Source organism: Python bivittatus, unplaced genomic scaffold (genome assembly GCF_059951505.1).
Source record: "Python bivittatus isolate LINGU-HERP-01145 unplaced genomic scaffold, Pbiv_v1 ctg000690_np1212, whole genome shotgun sequence".
Lineage (NCBI taxonomy): Eukaryota > Metazoa > Chordata > Lepidosauria > Squamata > Pythonidae > Python > Python bivittatus.
In genome coordinates this window covers 11,943,565-11,968,311 of record NW_028277096.1, presented here as the reverse complement: position 1 = coordinate 11,968,311, position 24,747 = coordinate 11,943,565, and the positions used below count along the sequence as shown (strand labels likewise).

Here is a 24,747-nt window from a genome sequence, read left to right as displayed (position 1 = left end):
CACAGAAGCAAGACCTTGGAAGGAAGACTCAGTAATAAGTTTCTTGTATTGACTGGCTTCAAATGATATGCTGAGCCTGTGGTTTATTGAATATGTCATATTAGGCTTTATTTGTGCAATATGTTATAGCAGTCTTCCCTAAAGATTGTTGACCCCTGCTTTAAACTACACTAATGGGTTTATCCAAAACACAGGATTAAGACTGATTCACATTGTGACTTAATTTGATGGGTATACTCATCCAATGAAATGGATATGTTTGGCGATTGTTTGGTTACAACTGAAACTGATATTTCAGTTATGACCAAATACATTATTTAAGAACTATTGTTTGAACATGGAGTCTACTGGGCATGAAATTCTTATTTATTAATTTCTCTTGTGAGTACATCTGGGTGACAATGCGAGACCACATATTTTGTTCAGATTCCTGAACTCATTGGGAACAAGTTGCTGTTGAAGCAACCCCCACACATTTGCAACAAGATAGTGTATTGTACATTATCCTCATTGTATCAGTTGACCTTACCCACTGAGTAATTGAGAAATGACATTTAGGAATGAAATAATTGGCCAAGTCTAGAGAAATTTTGGAGTTGTTTTTGTACATTGTAGATTTTCTAAGACTAGAGTTTAGAGTCTTAATTAAAATGATGATATAATATGTCTTTGCTTATGTAAAAGGATTTCATATATATTGGCAGTTTTTATATTTACCACTGATGTAAAATCATAAAAGATATCTTCTGCCTCAATATGTTTTCCCAACCTTTGATGCATGGCATCAAAGTACAGTTAATGTTATATTTGTGATTTTTTTTAAGGAAATCTTACTGTGGCTAGTGCTTGATAGAAAAAAAATGGTTATTGCTGTTTGATTTTATAAGAGAAAGATTAGCAAAGGGTAAAGTGATGTCTCTTTACCGTCATAAGATACTGCAAATTGATTCAGTAACTGAGCATCCTGACTAAGCTGCCCTCACACATGTTTCGTATGCTGAACAGTTGGTGAAAGAGTATACAGAAATCCCCCACTATCTGGATTATTGGACCGATGCATCCAGATCATCTCCTTCCTTGGAATGATTCTCAAGTTTGATATTTTTCTTTGGCATTCTGAAAGGTAGCAAATACATCTTTCCCCAGCCTTTCTGCTAGCAGTTGTAAGAGCCAAAGGCCCATTGATTCCAGCATTCTGTGTCAAAAGCAGATTCATTCTGGAAATTCACAGGCATGGATAGGAGAAAGATAGCCACCTTCCACTGTTACTTCCCAGAAGCTGGTAAATAAGATATGTAGCCTATGATTCAAGAGGTAGTATATACCCATCCAGATTAGTCATCGTTGATAACTTTTAACTAAGATCCACTAATCTCCAAGTCAGAACTTTTTAGAAGTATTGCAAATAAGAATGGATTGAGCTTTCAAGCCACAGGGACAAAATACAAGAAAGATTTCTAAATTGGGTGTAATACATGCTTTGCATAGAGAAAGTCCTTCCATTTACAACTTTCTAAGTTGCTGGCCATCACTACTCCAGATAGCATCATGTTCCATTCTTTATATTATGAAAGAAAAATTCCCTTTATTGGTCTAGAATCCCAACACATTTAATTTCAGTGAGTAACCTTGAGGTTGAACAAGGTGAGAGAGGGAGAAAAATATTATTTCTGCTCATTCATTTTCATGACATGCTGTAGCTTGTAGCAGAAAAACTCCAAATGCTGCAGTCTTTTCTCATAGGGAAGATGATTGTTTTATTAGGGATACTAATATTGTGTTTTCCAGAATTATTGGAAGTACACGTGAAGTTTGCTAAATTGGAATTATGGAAATTGTTAACATATCCAGATAGCCCCAGGTTGGGAGAAATTGCAGTAGAGATTCAGTCCAGGTTTTTATTTCTAGCTAAGATTCTTCTACAAGTTCATATAGAACATCCTTAATTTAAGCCTGGTCATTGATTTGACAGGAAGTAGGTTTCCTGAATATCAGGAGTCTGAAAATTCTGCTTTCTTGGTATCAGGGCTAGCCAACATGGTGCCCTGCAGATGTTTTGGATGACAGTTCCCTTCCCATTGGCGTCTTGGCTAGAGCTAGTGGGTATTGCAATCTAAAACATCTGGGGAGCACCTGATTGTGTTCCTTCACTTGGAAATGGAAGGATTTTCTCTATGCAAAGCATGTATTACGCCCAGTTTAGAAACCATTCTTGTATTTTGTCCCTGCGGCTTGAAAGTTCAATCCATTCTTTTTTTTTTTTTTTTATCCACACTCAATTGTTACCGATTCTGCAGTGACTGCCTGGACGAGTCCCTGCAGTTTTCAAGGCAAGGTGTTTCGGAAGTGGTTTGCCAGTGCCTCCTTCCTAGAGCAGAGCCCAGCTGGCGAGCGCAGGAGGCGGGGCTTCCGTTGCTTTGCGCCTTTTTTGGGCATGCACGGCTTCTGTGCTACCGGCAACTGCTCCCATCTCCTTTTGCAAGGCGCCGCCAGCATTTTTCCTCCCACTGGGGTGAGAGTACCCATTTATCTACTCATGTAAGTTTTTGGGCTGCTGGGTTGACAGGAGCTGGGGAGGAAGCAGGAGCTCACACTGCTGCGCGGAGCTGGGCTCAAAGCGCTGAAGTGTCGACCATTTCTGGCTGGCAACTTTCAGTGTCATTAAGCCGCTGCGCCACCGCATCCCTCCATTCTTACTTGCAATACATCTAAAAAGTTCCAACTTGGAGATTAGTGGCTCTTAGTTAAAAGCACATCCAAAACTTTGGCTGGTTTTACTCATAGTGCCATGCCATAAATATGGTTTAGGCTTGACCTAGTTGAAATTATGAGTCTAGCCAGTTGTGGCTTATTCAACAAACCATGCATAATGCCCTGATGTCTAAGTAATGCTTTTTAAGGTACAGTCTAATGTCATATAGAAGCAGAGCTATCCAAAGGCTTCATTGGAGTCTTTCAAATGCAGTAGCATCTGATGAATCCAAAAAAAGCACATTAGTTTATTCAGACATATACCCCAAATTTGGAATATGTAGTTGTAGAGTATAATGATTATGGATACCTACATCCTTTAGACAACATGTGTCTGGATAAACAGCTTTAAGAATCTGGAAAGTGGAATTCAATTCAGAGGTTTTATTTTTGTCAAACTATTTTCTCAATATACTGGTATTGCTAGTCTTGGACCTTCTTACTGAGGAAGAGAATGGGAGTAGAACTTACAGTGCTACTGCAAATAATATGTGCATGCATGCATCTGTCTCTGCAGGCAGTCCTAATTCTAACATAAAAAGATGGCATAGTTCTTTCTGAGTTTCCTGACTTAATGGAGGGAGGTTGTTTTCTTTTCTCCTGTTTTAATGTCCAAATTCTCTGTGATTTGATGGTCAGGAAGGTGAACAGGCAAAATTTTCATAGCTTAATGAAATGCTTAGCCATTGCAAGATTCTGCAACTGCAGAAATCTTGAATTATCCTTAATCCCATGATTTCTTGATTTCAGAATTCTTTAATTTTCTTAATTTAGAAGGTTAACTGATAGTTTGGAGATGTGATGCTGATTAGGAAAAGAAGGGGAGATTATATTATGAAACTTTTTAAATAAAAATTTTATTGAGTTTCAGAAAAAAAATGCAGAAAAGTCAAAAAGAAAAGAAAAAAATAAGAGAAAGTACAGAAAAAGAAAAGTAACTTCTGATTTTCTTTGGTACAGGCATAGGTATAAAATACATTCACCTCTTACTCCAATATCTAAAAATTCACATAATAAAAACTATCCTTTGCTCTAACATTTAAAAAGATTACAAAATAAGTCTATATCAACAAGAAATATAAAAAGGATAATACAAGATATTTCTGTAGTTATAGAATAAATCAGTCATCAAATCCTAAAATCAAAATTTCATTTTTTTGTGTATCAAGTGAAAAGTCCAAGAGTGGTTTCCAAATAGAAACAAAACTAGACAGTGTCCTTTCTTTGATCAAATAGTCAGTTTTGCCATCTCCACCAATTCCATTAATTTCAATATCCATTCTTCAGCTGTAGGTATTTGTAGATCCTTCCATTTTTGTACGTATAAAAGTCTCGCTGCTGTTACCATATAAAGAAACAAATGTCCATATTTTCTATCTGTTTGTCCGTACCTAAAAGAAAGGTCTCTGGTTTCAATTCTATATCCATTTTTAAACTTTTTTGAATCAAAATATATATCATGTCCCAATATTTCTTAGCTTTTTCACAGGTCCACCATAAATGATAAAACGTACCTTCATACTGATTGCATTTCCAACATACATTTGAGATTCCTTTATACATCAGACAGTTTATCTGGTGTCAAATTCCAATGGTACATCATTTTATAATTTTTTTCTTTTAAGTTATAATTAAGAGTAAACTTAAAACCTTTATTCCACATATTTTCCCATTGGTCTAGAGTTATGTTATTTCCGAAGTTTTTTGCCTATTTAAACATATAATCTTTAACATATTCATCTTCCAAATTAATTTTTAACAAAAGTTTATACATTTTAGCAATAAGATGTTCATCATTAAAACATATTCAAACTTGGTTTTCTCCAAGGTAAATTCATACCTTTTCTTATCCAATTTAAATCTTTCCAACAGCTGTGCATAGGTAAACCATTGGCAAATAAGACCTTTCAATTCTAATTCTTCTCTCTTCTACAGCTTAGGCTCTCCTTCAGAAAACGATAATAAATTTGCATGTGTCAACCATGGTTGTTTAAGTGTCATTTTTCTTCTATAGAAAGCTTCTTGAGGTGACGACCACAAAGGATATTGTATAATATTTTAACAGTGTAATCCTCTGGATGCTTACTTAGGAAAATCCCATTGTATTCAGTAGAATTTACTCAAAGTAGGGATGATAGGATTATAAGGAAATGTTGCAAACTGTAATTAACAGAAGCCTTGCATCCATAGGAACAGACCTATAGGATTCACTTGATTTTGTCACTTTAGGCATTTGATGGTGCTACTTTGCAACAAGCTGTCTGATTCATCTGTCTAGATCATATGTTTTGCTGATGGCTTAGACTAACAGCCTTCATGTTTTTGGAACTGGCTTGGAATGAGAATCACCCATTACTCTTTATCACTAATGCTAGGTATAGTCTAGTGGTTAAGGTGCTGACCTAGAAACCAGGACACTGTGGATTCTAGGCCTCCCTTAGGCATGAAAGCCGGCTGGCTGAGTTTTTGTTGTGGGGAAAATAGGTAGGAGTATTAGGTATGTTCGTCACCTTAAGTTATATATAAAAAAGGTGGGAAATAATAAATAAATACAAAAAATCTGCCCATCCCAGGGCCTTGGGAAGGACTTGATAGGTGGATAAAAATGCCAAATCCAGTCTAAACATACGGCTGACTGTGCAACCAACCATAATGATTTACTTGGGACAGCTTATATCCTGCGACAATACCTTTAACTCCTTCTGCCTATCTCAGGTTCATAATAATAATAATACAGTGGTACCTCGGGTTGCGAATTTAATTCGTTCCGTGACTCTGGTTGCACCCCGAATTAGTCGCACCCCAAAGCAAATTTTCCCATAAGGTTCAATGTAATTACTGTTAATCCATTCCGGCGTCTGCGGACCACGCAGCAGGGGCGGAAAAACGGCCGCGGACCACGGGGCAAGGGGGAAAAACGGCCGCAGACCACGCGGCAGGGTGGAAAAATGGCTGCGGACCACGCGGCAGGGGCGGAAAAACGACTGCGGACCATGCGGCAGGGGCGGAAAAACAGCTGCGGACCACGCGGCACGGGTGGAAAAACAGCCGCGGACCGGAAAATGGCCACAGACCACGTGGAACGGGCGGAAAATGGCTGCGGATCCGGTTCGTAACCTGAGGTAAATTTTTGCGGCCGGAGCTGGTCGCAACCCGAAAAGTTCGTTAGCAGAGGCGTTCGTAACCTGAGGTACCACTGTATAATCTGATACTTAGAGTTACTGTCTCAGACTATTTTTAAAAAAACTTTTATCCCACTTTTTTTCATATACAACTCAAGGCGGCAAACCAATACTCCTTCCTCTTCCTTTTCCCCCCCACAGCTGCAACCCTGTGAGGTGAGTTGGGCTGAGAGAGAGGGACTGGCCCAAAGTCACCTAGCCTGTTTTTCATGCTTAAGGCAGGACTAGAACTCACAGTCTCCTGCTTTCTATTTGATCTGCGGTCCCTCTTGAGACTGATATAAAACCAAAGTCCTCATAGTTGAAATGCTTGGTTTAAGATGGAGACATTTTTCCTCCTTTTTGTAACATCTCACCTGAATTTCAGAGGACTGTCAGACTTTCATGATCTTTGGAATCATTTGAGTTAGTCCTAAAAATGGCAGTGCCATACAGTGGATGTTGATTTTTTTTTTCTCATGGACAATCATAGCTATATTAGTTTGCCTGTGCCTTGCTAGTATTGTCTACCTTTTCCTGGTCCTAGTGGAGAACCATGTGGCTGTTAAACTGGGTGTCTTATTCATACAAGTCATGTGTTGTACCATTCAGTTATGATTTCTTGTTGTTTGTTTATTTTTACAGAAGAGGTGGCAAAGCTGGAAAAACACTTGATGCTTCTCCGTCAGGAATACGTCAAATTGCAGAAAAAACTAACGGAAACAGAGAGAAAATGTACTCTCCTAGCTGCTCAATCAAACAAAGAGAACACCAATGACTCTTTCATCAGTCGACTGCTTACCATTGTGGCAGAATTGTATGAGCAGGAGCAATATAGGTAAGAGATTCCCTAAAAATGGTAGAAAGACCATGAGGTTAGTTCCTGCAACGTAGCATCATTACTGGTAGCACAGTCAGGCTTTGCCAGAACCGGTATTCAAATTAGAAGACTTGCAACCGGAGAATCAAGGTGCAGTTCTGATGAGATGCTTTTATTGCAGATACTAGAGAACCTCTTAATAGCACAGAAAACCAGCTACTCCATACGTGTAGCAAACCTGAGGTTCAAATCTTATACCTCTTTCTCTTGCCCGTATATTGTAACAGACTGAGAGCCACTCCTTTCTCAGTAGGTGAAACAGTTGTTATTGTCATAGATTAGCCTAGTTTCAGGCCCTTTGCTTCTGGCTGTGCCCCTCCAGCTCTCATAAGCACATTGGCTCCATTCATACAACATGCTTAATCTTCTTATGGAATTATCCCATTTTCTGTGTTCATTCATTGAACTGTAACCAAATGCACAAAACCTCATTTAGGTTAATACTAACTAAGCTTAGCATGTTTTGTGAATCTATCTGCCAGGTATTTAACTTTGTATGAACACAGCCATTGTGTATTATGGCTTATCAGTTGGTTAAATAGAAGTTTCGTTGATTGATTCTGAATGTTAATAAATGATTACATTGATATAATTTGACTCCATTGTCTAGTTTTTAAAACTTCACAGTACTGTCCATCTCTAGCCGTCAGTGACATTTAAGCCTCTAGAGTATCTTAACTTTAGCTTTTAATTAAGCATACATTCCCAACTATGGGCCCTTTTCCTACCTGCCCTTTTCTTCTTTACTGAGTGCGGTTAGGAAGAAATAATAATAATTTTTTCCTCCCTATTTCTTTCCCTATTTATGAGCATTCTTATAGAAGAAGATCATAGAGGAAATAGGTTAAATACAGGGAAACCAACTAATTAAATACAACTATGATGGATGGATGTGCATGAAAATCCAGAAGCTACAGCTGGTTCAAAATGCAGCTGCGTGGGCAATTTTCGGTGCCCCAAAGATGGCACATGTCACACTTTTGCTGTGCTTTGGGTGCCAGTTTGCTTCCGGGTCCAATTCAAGTTGTTGGTTATCACCTTTAAAGCCCTACATAGCATGGGACCGGGTTACCTGAGGGATTGTCTCACCCCCATTATATCGACCCGTCCCACCTGGTCAAACAGAGGGGGTATGCTGTGGACCCTGTTGACAAAAGAATGTTGACTGGTGGGGCCCAGAAGGAGGCCCTTCTCTGCTGTGGCCTCTGCCCTATGGAATACCCTCCCTCCAGAGGTGAGGCAGGCCTCTACTCTCTTCACCTTCTGGAAAGTAGTCAAGACTTGGTTCTGCCAACTTGCATGGGGAGAGAAAAGGGGCAATCAACCCTGGGGGTGGCTAGCACCTTGAAGATGCTTCCGTATGTTAATATATTTTTTATCACCAGCACCTTGGAATATACTATTATTTATGTATTTGGTTTTATTGTATTTTATACTATTTTTATTGTATTTTAATTAATATTTATTTGTTGTTTTTATTGTAAAGCACCCAGAGTCACTTCCTCATGATATGGGTGGTGTCCAAATTTGAAATATAAATAAATAAATAAATAAATAGTCTGAATATTATAAGTGAATAAATAGTCTGAAATAGTCTGAATTTATAAGTGAATTAGATCCAAACACACAAGAACTAGGTTGCTTCTGTGCATTGGTGTTTCAAGATGTGGAATGAAATTCAATCCAAGCTAAATTTTCAAAAAATTGAGGGTTATCCTTTAGCGAACTATTCTGAGTATGGGTTTGTTGTATTTTCTTGAGGGATGCATCTTAAAATGAACTCCACGCATGAGAATGAACAGAGTTAAGGGATTAATGTGAAGGCCAGCTTGCTATAATTCTATTTTATAGCTAATAGATCTTGTAAAGATAATGGTCCCTTTAAATGGCTGGACAGAAAATATTTTCAAGTTGTTAGACCCACTTGGTAGGTGAGACTGAAGCTAAACAGTGGGTGGAACACCCTTTCTTTTTCTAATCTTTCTGTAACAACCTCTTTTTTTTCCAAGAAGCTGCAGGGTAGTGACAGATAGCTCTGAACCTACCTCTTGCATAGGCATTTTGAATAAAATTGGATTGCATAAAATTAGTCTGAGGGCCATATGTAGCTCTGAGGCAGTAAATTACAGTTACAGACTTAATGCATATGTATGTATTGCCATAACACTGAGCCAGGCAGATGTGCATGTTGCTGGTTAAAATATTTAACCTACAGTATTTTGAATTAAATATTTGTCATGGATGACTTATCCTTTTGGTGTGCAAGTCCTTTCTGCTCTTCAAAACTAGAAGTTACACTTCATATTTGTGTGTTTTTGTTGTGTAAGTTTTCAGCATTTTTATGCTATATAGAATATCTGCCCAAATTAGTTTTCAGCATTTGTATGCCATATAGAATATGCCCAAATTAGTGTGAGGATCTTTTTCATAGATTACATTTTTTTAAAAAATGGTATGTTAACTAGACAATTAACTGTGGTTGACTTCATTTCTCTTCCATGTTTTCTCTGCATCATAAACATCTTTATAAATTTCTGTCACATCCTTCTTTTGGATACCTTCTCCTTTTTCCTCTTCAATTATGAGCTAATTTATTATGAATGTTAAATCAGTACCAACCTGGGCTTAAGACAGGATATTTGAGGGACTGCCTCTCTCCAGTTCTTTCTACCTCCTCCATTGGGAGCGACAGGAATAGTATGCTATAGGTCAGTGTTTCTCAACCTTGGCAATTTTAAGCTGTGTGGACTTCAACTCCCAGAATTCCCCAGCCAGCATGCTGGCTGGGAAATACTGGGAGTTGAAGTCCACATAGCTTAAAGTTGCTAAGGTTGAGAAACACTGCTCCAGGTCCTGTTGATTAAAGAATGTCATCTAGCAGGGCCCAGGAAGCAGGCTTTTTCTGTTGCAGTGCCTGCCCTTTGAAACACCGTATCACCCAAGATTAGGTTGGCTCCAACTCTGTTGACTTTCAGAAAGCTCTTAAGACCTGGTTGTTTACCCAAGCATGGGGATTGATGGGTTAGTTGGTTCCATGAGATCTTGTTAATTTATGGTTGATTTATTGTTGGACCTGTCCTTGGTTGCCATTTTATGCTTTTTATTGGTTGTCTTCTGTTATTGCTATTATTTGTTATTACATTGGTGTTTTTTAAGCTGGGTTAGCCAACCCATGTTGCGAGAGGGGTGGCCATATAAATCAAATGAAATACATGTAGTGACCACTGTTGGGGCCAGCAACTCAGTCACTAAGTGCTGTGGTCACTAAGCAGAAAATGACGTGACCACAACGGGCGTACAACCTTACTTCCCCTTCAGTCATTAAGCGAAGCATCACAGTCTCTAAGCAAAACATCACATGACCATGACTTACGATCTTACTTCTGCCTTCTCTATTAACTCTGCTTTTCGCAAGCCAGTTACAAAGCACCCAATCATGTGACCACAGGATGCTGCAAAGGTTGTAAATGCAAGGATTGGTTGCAAAGCTTTTTTTTACACTGTTGTAAATTTGACTGGTCACTAAATGAGGCAGTTGGTAAGTGAGGACTACTTGTAATAAATTTAAAAAGTTAGAGGCTGATAACTTTTAAAAAAACCTATTTTTTTGCCTCCATGGGCATTGGAGCATGGTCAGCACTATGATGACATTACAAGAATGAGCAAGACCAGCATTTTTGCCATTGGTGGGAAGATTTGGGTAGGGCTACTATGTCTGAGCTGCAGAAATCCAAAAGAACAGTAGATGGCAGCAGTTATTGAAAATGCTTACCAATTTTGGGGCTCCCACTTTTGGCCAAAAATGTGGAAATACTGTGCCACTGAAAACTAAGGCTTGTTGCTGAAATTTGGTGGCATATGTGGGAGGTGCTTGGAGAACTGTGGGGGAGGGCACATGGTCACAGACTATCTTTGTCTTAAAAGATATGATGAGTTTCAATTACTCTCATTACTATCGTATTGTTATTTTAAGATTTGCAAATAAATAACCAGAATTAGCTGAAGATGTAAAGTAATCTTTCCTGAATAGGAAATTTTCCTGAATAGGAAATAGGAAAAATAGAGGATTTTACCTAATTTCCCAAAGTTTTTCTTCTGTATGGGTGGCTTAACCCTTACTTTTATGCTTGCAAATAATAAGCAATAAGAAGTATTAACTTAGTTACCATCCTTTTTTCTTTTTTTTTTTGGCTTGTCTGCATTTTCTTGTCGTGGTATCCAAGCAGATGTTTTCCAGAAGTGCTGAGAGAAGAGGTTGCTTTGGGTTTCTCAGGTATTATAAAGACCTGAAGACTAGGTCAAAGCGCAGGGGGAGCCCACATACTTTACCATGTCCCCACCGTGACTCATCTGATTTCTCCCAAATTAATGTTGCAGTTATACAGAATACTGAGTCATCTAACATTTAGCTATGTTGTTTTTCTTCAGTGACCTGAAGATCAAGGTGGGAGACAGGCACATCAGTGCTCACAAATTTGTATTGGCGGCCCGGAGTGAGGCTTGGAGTCTGGCCAACTTGGTGTCAACGAAAGAGCTGGATCTGTCAGGTTGGTGCTGTGTGTGAGTGAGAGAATGGAGAGGTATTCACTGCGTTGGGAAGATAAGAATATAAAATGCCTTTGGGAGAGGAGGTTACATTTTATCCTTCAAGAGGAGATGCTCAGCTTGCAAAAGTGGTACTCAGTCTTTTAATTATGAAGCATTTGTCTTTCAAACCTCCTAAGTGTTTAATGCCAGTTAAATTGGAAGCTTATTCCTCTTTAATTTTAATGACACAGATATTAGGTATGGTGGTCTGTTTTGTCTTATTAAAACAGGTCTGTGAGATAGTGAGGAAACCAAGTGGTTGAAACTGACTGATTAGTCCTTTTGTCTTCACAATTGTGAATCAGTGTCTATCCTGTAAGGCAGCTATTGCAATTCCAGCGCTTTTATCTTTGGAAGCCTAAGTTAGGTACTTCTCTGTTTTGTTTCATTTCGTTTCGTTTCCTTCCTGATTGAGAAGCTTGTCAAAAATTCATGACTCTTCCTTAAAAACTGGATTCTGGGATGAGACTTCACTCTCCTGTCCAAGAGAAATGCTCTGAACAGACATTTAATGAGATAAATAGAGCTGTGGGGATTTATGTTATAAGTCATTTTAAAATTCCTTAGGGTATGTCAGCTTTCATATTGGATAGCAGTTCCCATATTTTCCTAGCCAACATATTGAATTATGCTGTATCTCTCCATTCAGGCCTCAAATGTTGCAGACTCTTCTTTTCTCCCTACCTTTTTAATTTGTATGCTTTTATGTTTATTGTTTTTAATGTATTGTAACTTTATTTCTATATCTAATGATTTGTATGTTGTTACATACCACTTTGAAGTGAATACATGAGAAGCACTATAAAACAAGCAAAAGATAATACATAAATAAATCACATTATTCAGTTAAGTATCAGTTTTTGCATTATGAGAGATTTAGCTCTGTTTTAAAAAGGGTTTTGTTGCTTGAAAATAAATGATCTATAATGACAAAATTTCCAGAAGATTTTTTTCCATTTGCTTTTCCCCCCCACAAAATAAGTTTCCGTGTCTCAAAATGCATTGGTTTCCACAGCACTAATCTCATAAGGAATGCATGCACTACCAGTCAAATTGAAACTACCTAAAGATGTGATTGGTAGGTTCAGGTAGGCAGTTTTATAAGTCTACATGCACATTCCCCAAAATAGCACAGCCATTATCATTTGCTAAAATTAGTGCTAGCGGTATATAATTTGTGCGTCATAAAATTATTGAAGCTTATGTAAAGCTTTATGTAAAATTTTATACTATTTTGATCTCCCTCCCCCCCCCATTTGTAACTGTTCTCAATTTGAACACATTTTATAAACCACAGAAAGACTGTGCAGTATATAGATTTATCCAAAAGTTAGCCCTACTGATTTCTCTAGGATTTACTCCTGAATAAATAGATATGGGACTTTACTGGATTCCCCGCCCCTTCCCTTTTTTAATTTATTTCAGGAAAAGCCACTTGAGGTGTGATGAGGGCTGTTTTAATATGACCTAGATATTCCAGATGCTTTATACTGATTGAGCTACAGTTCTAATTCATGTGACTTGGTCTAGAATAAACCCATGTTCAAATCCTTTTTCAGCTCCTTTTTTCACAGTTAGATTTTTTTCTTGATCACCATCCAGATTGTTGGAGCTGAAAAAGGATTTGAACATGGGTTTATTCTAGACCAAGTCTAGAATAACTGAGTAGCCTAGGATAATCAGGTCCCCCTTCATAATATCAACATCTGTTCATACAATACACTAAGGCACAATCTACACATCACAGTGGCTGGGTTCAAATAGCGTGCTAAAGCAAACCCAAACCCACATTTGACTCTTATAGGCAACCACAGGTTAGATCTGGCCTTTATGTTGGATCTAATGGCTAATGGTTTGAAGACAGAAGATATTGTAATTAGTCTTTTTTCAAAGTTAGATTTTTTTTTCTTGATCACCATCCAGATCGTTGGCACCTGTGACCTCCAAAGTGGGAGCACCAGTAAGGATCTGACTAATATCCAGCAGGCATGTTGGTATCTTTCTGATAGTCTGGCAGGCAATTCTACCACATACCTAATTAAGCTCTGGAATTCAGAGGTGATGAGAGCATTAGATGTAATTGCTCCTGAGTGGCCTCTCTAGTGGTTATGGTTCTAACCTTCATAATTTTGTATGGTTTTGTGGGTTAACTTCATTCCTTTAGTCCCTTCTAATCAGACTAAACATTGTTATAAATATTGTGAGCTGACCATACAATACATATTTTCGTTCCTTGAAACAGATTAATAATTTTTCCTCACCCATTTTTTTTATTTTAATAGATGCACAAAATATATTGGGCTGAGAGCAAGTCATGTCCAAGAGGGGGCCATCCATGACCAACTGTGGATTTGAACTAGGTCCTGTCCTTTTTTCTGGTAGGACCTACTGGCCCCAATTTGCTATTCTGATCCCCATGAAAATAGAAATTTGAAGTATTCTAGTTTCACACCAGTGTCACTTGCTTTTAGCCTAATTTCTGGTATTGAAATATGATAAATGGGGAGATGGCTGAAGAGAACCAGTCAAAGAATATTAGGGATTGTGATGCCTTTGGGGTATTTGAACATGGACTGTTTATTAAACCTCATAAAAAGATAGCATCTCTTTATGGCTGTCTTGTCCTTATGCCCCTGGCTGTAAGACCCCTTCTAATATTAGTACTTCAGCCACCCTGCTCTGCTTTTTAGAAGGTGGGCACATAGCCCGCATTCATCCTGCAGCAGAGTTATAAATATCACTAATAGTATTGCTGTTATTGGTTTCTGAGGCTCATGGGCTCGCCTTACCTTGTGTTAATTTCTAAAACGTTCATGGCAAACGGTGTTATTGTATACTGCTTTTCACCATTGAAAAGTAAATGCCACCAGCTCTTTGAATTTACAAGCCATCTCTAATGTCTTGGCCTTAAAACTGTAACTATGGAGGCATAAGTAATCAAAATCTGCTTATATATTCATTTTGGGCACTTCTAAATGTATGCCTCACAGTAAACAGATTTTACAGCTTAAAAAATCTGACAAAAAAGCATAAACACCAACTCAAAATCTGACAAAAAAGCATAAAAGCAAGAAAGAAAGGCATTTGTTAATTCATAATACAGTACTGTACCACTAATTTCTTACTGCTTTACAGATGGACTTATAATTTTAACAAATGTTAAACTAAAGCAATATTAAATCAGAATTTTGTCACAAATATTTGTAACAGGATCTGTAGGCTATGAGAACATGTACGATATTAGGCAAAGGGAATACCTTAAGATAACAAATGAATATTTTAAAAACAGAACTCTCCTGACAGTAATATTTTTATTTATTAAGGCCCCACTCTTCAGTCAGAAAAGTTCCAAGAGTGTTTATAGTTCCATCAAAAGAGGGCAATCTTTGCCTCAACTTGACAATCTGAAAAAAATGATGTAACTTGAAAAAAAAGGATGGGGAGTAAAAAGAGAAAGGCATTAATTGTTAATTTTGCATAGTAAAGATGTGTAACATTATTGTGCCCAAAGGTTCTTTTTTTTTTTTTTTTTTTACCCATAAAGGGATTAATCAGATAGTAGTGTCATCAGTAAAAGGAATTGCTGAACAGGCTATGAAATTGGATTGTCGTTCAGGTGTTCTTCTTGCATCCTGGTGACCAATTAATAGAGCATTCTCATTTTTCTTTATCAGTAAACCTGTTTTTCTATGTCTAAGTTCCCACAACACACTAGACTAACTTAAAATCAGGTTTAGATTGTTCATAATTCAATCAATTGTGGGAACCCAGCCACTATATGTATTGTGTACCCAGGTTTTAGCAAATCTTTGTGCATAGTACAGCTAGGTCACGATTAATGTGAGTTAAAATAATGCAGTATTCGATTTCATGTGAATTGTACAATGATAGCAAGTCATGTTTAACATAGACCAAACTTCAGTTAATGCAAGGCTAAAGGATACGTAATTAGGCTAGTGCATGCGTCGTTGAGGTTGCCAGGTTACTGTTGGGGTTTTAGACTCTGCTGCCGTAGTTTGCAGTTGTTTATCTGTGCATGCTCAAAATGGATAGGAGGAAGATTCCTTCAGATTCTTTGCACATTACAAGTGCAAAATAGAAGCGGCTCGTTATTACATTAGAGCAAAAATTTGATGTGATTGAATGACCTGAACATGATCATAGCAACTCTAAAATAGGATGAGATGTTGGAATGCCTGAATTTTTATTTTGCTTTCTATAACTACTCTCTGCTTTGTTAACAATAAATTTAAATTATAAGTATATTCGTTTTATCCTTTACTGTAATAGTTCATTAATAAATATATAAAAACGTAGGTTTAAAGTGTTTCATTGCTTATTTCCATCGAGTTGGAACCAATTACCATATTTTACATATAATTATAACTTTGAATAATGCGACCACTTCATGGGATACATTATCTGCACTAATTGAGACTTAGCTGCAGTAGACCTTCCTCTTAGATCTCTCCTTCCTTCCAAATCACCTGTTGATAAGTCCAGTTGTATTGATATTGGTTGGGTTCACATGCTGTGCTAAGCCAACAACTTTCTTTAGCCCATGGTTTGCTCAGTAAGCCACACTTGCTTGGAATCATAGAACTGCCAAAGCCAAAAAATACCATACTCAGTTACAGTCTGATGTGTATCCATGCCACTGTTTCCTCCTCGTGTTGGTTGGGTGAAGACTGGGGCTGATTGGCACTGATCAGAGGTCTGAATTTTACTTACTGTTTCCTTATTGATGACTGTTAAAGCTAGTCTCTTGCAGAGAAAAACAATTTTTCTTCCCATAGGAGTAAAATAATTGGTGCTCTTCCACCAGACGCTGATCCCGAGGTGGCCATGGCAATGTTGCGCTGGATTTACACAGATGAGCTGGAGCTGCGAGAAGACGATGTGTTTCTGACTGAGCTGATGAAAGTAGCAAACAGGTTTCAGCTGCAACTCCTCAGGGAAAGGCAAGCTTCTGAATGAGTTGTGGTGCCTGTATCTTAATTAGCATGGCATGGCTATATTGTCCTAATGTCAATTATTGTTATTTTGCTGGCTCCTCTGGGAAATGGAGAGATTAAAGTAGAGACTGGGCATTCTCGAAAATGCATCTGTATCTGTTCAGGATCTGAGCTAATAGTAGAATCTCCTTCCAGGGAGGAGGGGGGAGTGTTGGCTTGCTTGTCTTGCCTTATGTATAGGCTTTTAATGGCTAGAGTTTTAACGTTCTTTTGAGTATCTGGGTCCTCAGTGGGTGGGATGAAGCTGAAAATGGGTGGGGCCAAAATGTTGAGTGTCGCAGCCAGCACTGTTTCTTTATTTGTTATTGGATTAAATTTATAACCCCCCTTTTGTATAGCAGCTCAAAGCCGTCTACATAGTGTTCCCTTCTCCTAATTTGTCCCCACAACAGCAACTGTCAGGTAGGTTGGGTTGAGAGAGAGAAGTACTAGCCCAGAGTCTCCCAGGGAGCTCCTGTGACTGACAGTAGACTAGAACTTGGTCTCCACACTCCTAGCCCAGTAGCATCACAGCATACTAACCTCTTTTTAGTAACAGGTCAGGCACCTGGGAGTCCAAGGAAGCAAACGAGAGTTTTCCAAGGAAACTATTGAATTATGGAGCTGATGTACTGAATATTTGGCTGATTGTATGAGGCTGTGGTTTCTAGGTTAAGAATATGAGTGTGTGTTAAGAGAGGATAGATCAGTTATCTCTTGAAGCTATTAGCAGCATAAGGACTATTGGATTAAAAGGAAAGGAAAGGAGATTCAAATTGAATATTAGAAAGAATTTCCTGATGGAAATAGCTATTAAGCGATGGAACCATCTATCTAGAACAATGGTGGATTCTTCCTTGCTAGAGATTATCAAATGGGAGCTCCATGTTACCTGTCAGCAATCCTCACAGCTCAACCCCCATCCTAGTCCAGTTGCCTTCCAACTCATGTGTTCTATGATTCTTAGATTTAGGAGAGTATTTCCTCAGGTTTGGTTTGGTTTGTTTTTTTTGTAAAACTATGTTAAAGGATTATTTTGGAGGGTTTAAACCTTCCTCAGGCTTAAAAAGACTCTAGATGGTACACAGAGAGCAACAGCAATAACCCAATAAATAACAAAGAAATACAATAAATCCACCATTACATTAAAAATTAACAACTGCACATCTACACATATTCCACATCTGGTGCCAATAATTCTCCACCAGTCAGGACCCAAAGGCCTTCCACAATAGCCAAATGAATTCTTAGTTTACTACACCTTATAGTCTAGATTGTGTGGTCTGCTGATCACTTTTAGTCTATATTTGTTTTATTTCATTTGTTGTAGAACCATAAAGGACGCAGAAACTACAGCTGCTCCAGAATTGGTGGCAGTAATAAGACATGCCACAGTATGTCCATGTAATATCTCTAATCTGTGAGCTGCACTGGTGGCCAGTTGGCCTATGAGTGCAATTTAAGGCGCTGGTTACCACCTATAAAGGCCCTTATAGTATAGGGCCTGATTATTTGAGGGACCACCTATCTCCTATAGTTTCTGCCTGTCTAATAAGGTCTGACAAAGTAGGTGCACTTCAAGTCCTTTCAGTTAAACAATGCCATCTAGTGGGATCTTGAAAGTGTGCTTACTCTGTTGCAGTGCCTGCCCTCTGGAATGGCATTCCCCAGAGATGCATAAGACTCTCAATGTGATGACATTCTAAACAGCAGTAAAAATCTGTCTATTTTCCCAAGCCTTGGGGAAGAGTGGCTAGTGAGCTCCTGTAAGATTTTGTTCTGTTTGTATGTTTTTTTTCTTTTTCTGGACACTCATCCTTTGAGGGTTTTTTTGTTCTAGCCTTGTTAGAATGCAAAGCACCCAGAGTCACTGGGAGTTGGACATTCTTTAAGTCTATGTAAATAAATCTTAGTGTTAAAAGTTTTTCACTTTTGCATTAGTAATCCATATAACTTTACTATTAGCCTGTCATTCTGTATCTTAAATTCTTATTCCTATATATACATATAGAAATAAGAATCTTATATTATACATATCCTATATTCATACACACACACACGTACACAGGCCCAAAATGTAAAATAAAATAATTTCATAAAATAATATACCCACAAAATATATAAAATTTGTAATATAAATATTATGTAACCTGTTTATGATACCAGTGAATTTCTTACGTCTTTATAGTTTTAATATCAATAGTAAGTATAAATCTTATAATTAAATCTTCGTACTCTAAAGTTTTAGGATTTTTGTTGGTGTCTGCTTTGCCCCCACTTTGTTGGTGTCTGCTTTGCCCCCACATCTACACCAAGAGTACCATCGCAGCCCCAAGATTAGAGGCTTCTTTGCATACTCTTCCTTTAATGTGATATATCCCATCATCTGCCAGCAGTGCCCCCCTGGATTCTCTGTAGGAAAAATGGGACAACTTTGCACAAAAGAATTAATGGGCAGAAGTTTGACATCAGGACTGAAAACAAGGACAAAGTAGTATCAGAGCATTTCAACCTCCAGGGATACTCCATGGCAGACCTCATAATAACTGTTTTGGGGGGAAAAATGGGTCTTTTAACCATACAGTTGAGTGAGAAATTGCTGAAATCATGTAGATCAAAATGTTTCAGGTCATCTCAGAAGGTCTCAACAAACATAAGGGTTTTAATTGTTAATTGCAGGGTTCAGTTGTTAATTGATAAAGTGTTTTAAATCTGTCTCAAATGTAACCTACATCTGCATAAGTACCCTGACTCCCCCCCCCCCCCTTTCCATCTCACCACAATTTAAATCCTACATTGGTCTAGGCATTCTTTGCATCTGATGAAGTAAGCTGCAACTCACAAAAACTTATACAGTTTTAATAAAGTCTGTTAGTCAAAAAAGATGCTACCAGACTTCTTTTGACCCTTTTCCTTCTTGGTGTGGCACAATTTAAATGTTCCTGAGTTAATTAACCACTGTTGTTTTCGTGTTTCAAAACAATCTTCAAAACGCTGTCTTTGGACCCTGATTTATTTTGAATCTGGCTTCCATAATGTTCTGGAAAAATAGTAACTGATCTGGGCCAAGAGCTTTACAAAGAACTTGGATTCAACTGTAGAGATACAAAATAAAAGTATTCTTTCTTCCTGCTGGTTCCATACTGAGACACCCTTTTTCTTTACTCTCTTTTCTGTGTCTAGTCCTTACTCATCCTCTTGTGTTTGTTGTCTTGGTAGGTGTGAAAAAGGAGTCATGTCACTTGTAAATGTAAGGAATTGCATCCGTTTCTATCAAACAGCAGAAGAGCTGAATGCCAGTACTTTAATGAACTATTGTGCTGAGATCATTGCTAATCATTGGGTAAGCATTAAGAGATCTCTTCAAGAAGGTATCTGAGGATCTGCATCCTTATTTCTAACCACTAAAAATGTAGCTGTTGTCCATGTTCTATGCAAAACCCTCTGTAAAATTTGAAACTATGCTAGATGTTGATATGTTTTATTTGTTGTTACAGAACTTATTTTTTGTGAACCTTACTCACGCTGTGCCAATAGACTATGGTGTATCCCAGAACTCAAATGCAAGATCTTACTGTGAATACTTTTGTGGATAAAAACAAAAAGAGAACCTCCTTGCATGCAAAAAGCTAGCATGTTAGAGAGAGATTGTTTAGCCTAGCCTTCTCCATGATGTCCTAGCTTTTTATGTCATGAGAACTTTCGTCTTCACACCAGGGACTATATAGCCATGCAGTTTTTTCCCCTCACACCAGTGGGTGACTGGCTACTTGAAATAGGATGTCTTAGCATTAACAGCTAAAGTGAGTTTCAGTGTTTGCACTGAAAACAGGAGGTTCTGGCCTGTAATTACTGAATTGCAGCTCAGTTCAAAACTGTTTTCTTCTATGAAAACATTTTGTGGCGTGGGAGAAAATGCCTCATTAAAGAACATCAGCCTGCGCGCTGTCTTCAGACAAATATGCTAGTAGTTTGGGGTGATGAAATATGGGCAGATGTTCTTAGAACTGTGATCCAGGCCCTAGGGAGGCCATTGTGTGCAAAACTACAAAACTGGTATTCTTCAGGAGAGAAGTTTTAGTGAATTGAAGGAGGTTTTTTCCTTCCTTTCAAAGCAATAAAACAACTCACATTTTAGATATTCTTTTTTTCTCCTGCAAGGTCTGGTTCTAATATGGAGAAGTACAGTACTTTTTACAAATAGGTTGTATGGCCTACACAGGTAGTCTTCAAGACTTCTAACTGAAGATGGCTGGTATGTAAGACAGACTCTTTAGTCTTAGTGGTCTTCTTACACTATAGCACACGGTGTGACTGAGGAGTTCCTTAATTAATGCCATTACTTTGCCATATCAGATACTCATTCTGTCTTCTGCTTGGGGGAAAGCACAATATAATTCCTAGGATCTCATTCTTTTTGACTTTCTAGATTGATCTAGCTTGATGTGATACACAAAAGTGAGAAACCTAGATATCCTCACTCTGACTGCTTCTAAGTTGAGACATGTTACTAAAAGGATAGTTGTTTCCATTTTTTGAGATGAATAAATGCTTAGAAATGTTTCTTCCTTAGTACACCTAATTGAACTATTAATCAGGGCTCTGATTAAAAAGATCTAGTGCCTCTGAAATCACAATCAAAACTGCTCTGTGGCTGTTCTCATCTATGGCAAGATTGAGAAGGCTAGGCTAATGCTTTGTTGAGATAAAGATAACATATCTTTTTTCTAATGCTTTGCAGGATGATTTGAGGAAAGAAGATTTCAGTAGCATGAGTGCTCAGCTCTTATATAAAATGTTCAAATCTAAAACAGACTTCCCTTTGCACAAAGCTATTAAAGTGGAGAGAGAAGATGTTGTTTTCCTATACCTTATTGAAATGGATTCACAGGTAAGATTAAATGCCCTTGCCTCCAAAATCTATAAGAGGATGGAATTTTGAAAGTGTTTCTAGCACATATGCACTATATATCTTTAAAAAGGAATAACAGTTGCTCATATAAAATAAAAAATAAAAAAAATAAAAAGTGAAGTAGTTTTTGCCATGTTTACTTCTAGTACATCTAATTGAACTTTTATCAGTATATGAAGCTGTCCCATACATTGAGATCATTGATCTATGTAGCCCAGTTTCTCTTTCCTCCTGATTGGCAGCTGAACCTTAGACCTTCTGCATATATGGAATCTGTTTATTCACTGAGCTGTGGCTCCTCTCATCTCCTAAAAGTGTATTCTGCCCTTTCTGTTTCCTTAGCGTCTAGCCTTTCCATGAGAAACAAATATTTGAATCCTAGTTTAATATATTGGTACTATTTCTGTTACTGATGTTATCACAATGGCTGACATCTGTCCACTGGTCCTGTTCCTGCAGCTGCCTGGAAAGTTAAATGAACTGGATCACAACGGAGACCTTGCTTTAGACTTAGCACTCTGTCGAAGGCTGGAAAGTATTGCAACAACCTTGGTGAATCACAAAGCAGATGTGGATATGGTGGACAAGAAAGGCTGGAGTCTGTTACACAAAGCAATTCAAAGGGGTAAAGATAGTGCATCTGAGCCTATGCTTTTACAGATTAGAATGGGTTGAATTTAATAGCTGTAGGCCTTTGATTTCTCAATAGACAAATCACTAGGAATTCAAAGTAACTATTGCTGGGTTCAACAAGGTGATAAGACATTTTTGCTTAACTATGATTTGTTGCAAAAGCAACTATTGGCTGGTTTCATATATTGTGCAAGGCCAAAAGCCATGTTAGGTTCATACAGTTGCATTTTGGCTTAATATAATCTCACATATTTAGGACAGAATCAGGTTTTTAGTACCAGGCATAGATTCCTTGCTTATGGTCTACATAATGGGGTGGGCATTTTTAGAGCAGAAGCAGTGGGTGATTCTGAAAGTGTTCCTTTTGCCATGCCCACGCTTTTACAGACCATAGTGAATGTTATATTGGTCTCTGTTTAACATGAACCAGGATATAAAACTTTGTGAGTTATATTTAGCCTTTGAACAAAGCATTGAAGGCTGTGCTCTCCACACACACACACAAAAGCAGGCCCAGGATAAAAATTAATTCTGATTCAATGTAACTGTAATTTTTATGCAGTTTACATTAAATTAATTAAATATATTTAATATGGTTGATGCTCAGATATTGACTCATTTCCCTCCTTGATATCATTAGAAATAGCAATATGATAACTTTTATATGGCCTGGGGGATATGTGCATATGCGTCCAGGGCCTCAGATTGTGTACCTCTGACATAAAGTAGCCAACCATACTCTTGAGCGTGGAGCTTTGGAGATGCTTAGGAAGTTTTGAAACACAACACTGTGGTAGGGGCCATCTATCCTCAAGCTTGGACTCGAATTGATCCAACTACCCTTGCAACTGTGTGAAGGATCTAGCTAACCTGGGATGGAGTCCAGCGGGTTGTCCTTAACCTCTATGTCATGTTTTAGGGATGGGGACAATGTTCCTCTGCTGGTGCGGTACAGTGAAGAATGAGGAAGGGAAGGGGTGTCATGATGGCATAATTCCATCAAGGGCAGGCACAGATTTGTGTGTTCTGGTCTTTCTGTCTGCCTCCCCAAACTGATTTCATTTGTGGGGAAAATGGCCAACATAGGTACTCCTCTCTTCTTGTTGCTTTCCCTCTTACTCTTGCTGTGTAGGTTCTCCAATGGACCTTTCTCTTCCATTGCCTTGCATGCAGAATTGTATGTATTGCTGGACAATTAACTCCAATGGAGGAAGGCCCTCCATAGCTGTGCCCATAGTGTAGCTGGGAAAGCTTGCTCTGTGTTTCTCTGATTTAAAGTCTCTTGTTATGACCATGACAGAGTCCCTGGGCTAATGCTAGATGTTATATTGCACTTTATTAAGTTGGTGTTGCTTAAAACAAACAAAAACAGACTAACCCCTCCCAGGAGCCTTGCACAGTGTGTGTTGCGTTTGTATATTTTAAGTTTTTAGTGTGCAAGAGGAAGATTGTCTTGAGGACTGGTACAGTCAGATAGGAATTGGTTGCCATGACACTGATGCCCAGAGAGCAAAAGAACAGAGCAGGAACATTTTGAGTTACATCATTTTCTGGCAGTGGGGAAGCATCTTCTGCTCTGCCCCTGAGCTAAATGCCCATCTAAATCATCTAAATCACAGGCAGGCAAGCCACAGGCTGTGTGCCCACTATGAACATGCTGTCAAGTGTCAGCAGCAAAGTGTCCATTGCTGGCAATGCTGTTTCCACTATTTTTTTTTCTTTCAGAAAGCTCTAAATGAGGTGTATTAGGTTGCCAGTAGAATCAATGCACTATTTGGTTCATACCCTCAACCCCAAGGGCTGAAAAAATTTACTGTATCCCTTCCATTGACATAATTGTACCATTGTCATAGTCCCCATCCCAACCCTGACCTTCAGAAGCCAGAAAATGAAGTACACTCTCTTTACAAAAAACAACAACTTGTCCTTCTCTATTCTGATGTATAGTACCAAAATGCTTGTACATTAGGAGTGTATATATCTTAATTATCAAATGTAGTCCGCACTGGGTGCTGTTTCATTTTGGCTTAGCAGTTCACCAGAATTTATGTTCCTCATCAGTGGGATAGGATTTTGGCAGAGATACCATGCTGGAGTTTGAAATTGTGGAATTTGGGGCAACTGGGAACAAAATCCCCTTGCTCTTCCCTCCGCTGACTGCGCGGATGACCTTTTTTTCTTACTGTACTAAGGCTTCAGAGGCAGCTTCCCATTGCATGCTTCCATTGGATCTCTTTGCGGTCCTCAAGTTTCAATGGGCAACCTATTGGTGGCCAGGGTCCACCCTGAACAGAGGGAGTGAGATGCAGGGGCAAGGCTACAGTGGGTTTTTGTATATAAATGAGATTTTTTTTTCAGTTCTTGGGGGCAGTCTTTGTTTATTTTTCACGGCGATAAACCTATTAGTACAACTTTTTTGTGCTTCCTGCTCAAATGAAGGGAGACCACACTGTCCATTACTAGTTATGGGCGGCTCTAAGGGCCACAAGAAAAAGAGGGGGTGAGGGTTTGCTTGGGAATTCAGCACATATCAAGACCTCACAGTCTACATGCAATTGCAGTTCCCTTGCTCTATTTTTTCCAGTCTTTTCTTGGCCAGGCAAAGGACTGTTGCTGTTTGGAGAACTTGCACAAACTGTACCTGATTCATGGTAGAAATATGCCCCCCGCCCTCCCCAAGCTTCTTATTCTGGACAACCATTTCTAGTGTTGCCTCATGTAGTACTTGTTCACTAAGCTGTGGGTGAGTGAAAACTGAAAACTTGCAGGGATCTTTTGCATTTTATTTCCTGTTAAAACATTCTTCTGCTTCTATTCCTGGCTCCCAGT

At 38.5% G+C, this 24,747-nt stretch overlaps 1 protein-coding gene across 1 annotated transcript in view; it reads left to right on the top strand.

The window, feature by feature from the left end:
• ANKFY1 (ankyrin repeat and FYVE domain containing 1) overlaps positions 1 to 24,747 on the top strand; it is a 66,015-nt gene that overhangs the window by 7,904 nt on the left and 33,364 nt on the right. Inside the window, exons 2-7 of the mRNA XM_015890081.3 lie at positions 6,558 to 6,750; positions 11,221 to 11,339; positions 16,205 to 16,340; positions 19,593 to 19,716; positions 21,115 to 21,264; positions 21,745 to 21,910. Coding sequence (XP_015745567.1) covers positions 6,558 to 6,750; positions 11,221 to 11,339; positions 16,205 to 16,340; positions 19,593 to 19,716; positions 21,115 to 21,264; positions 21,745 to 21,910 — 888 coding nt within the window. The remainder of the gene's footprint in view (positions 1 to 6,557; positions 6,751 to 11,220; positions 11,340 to 16,204; positions 16,341 to 19,592; positions 19,717 to 21,114; positions 21,265 to 21,744; positions 21,911 to 24,747) is intronic.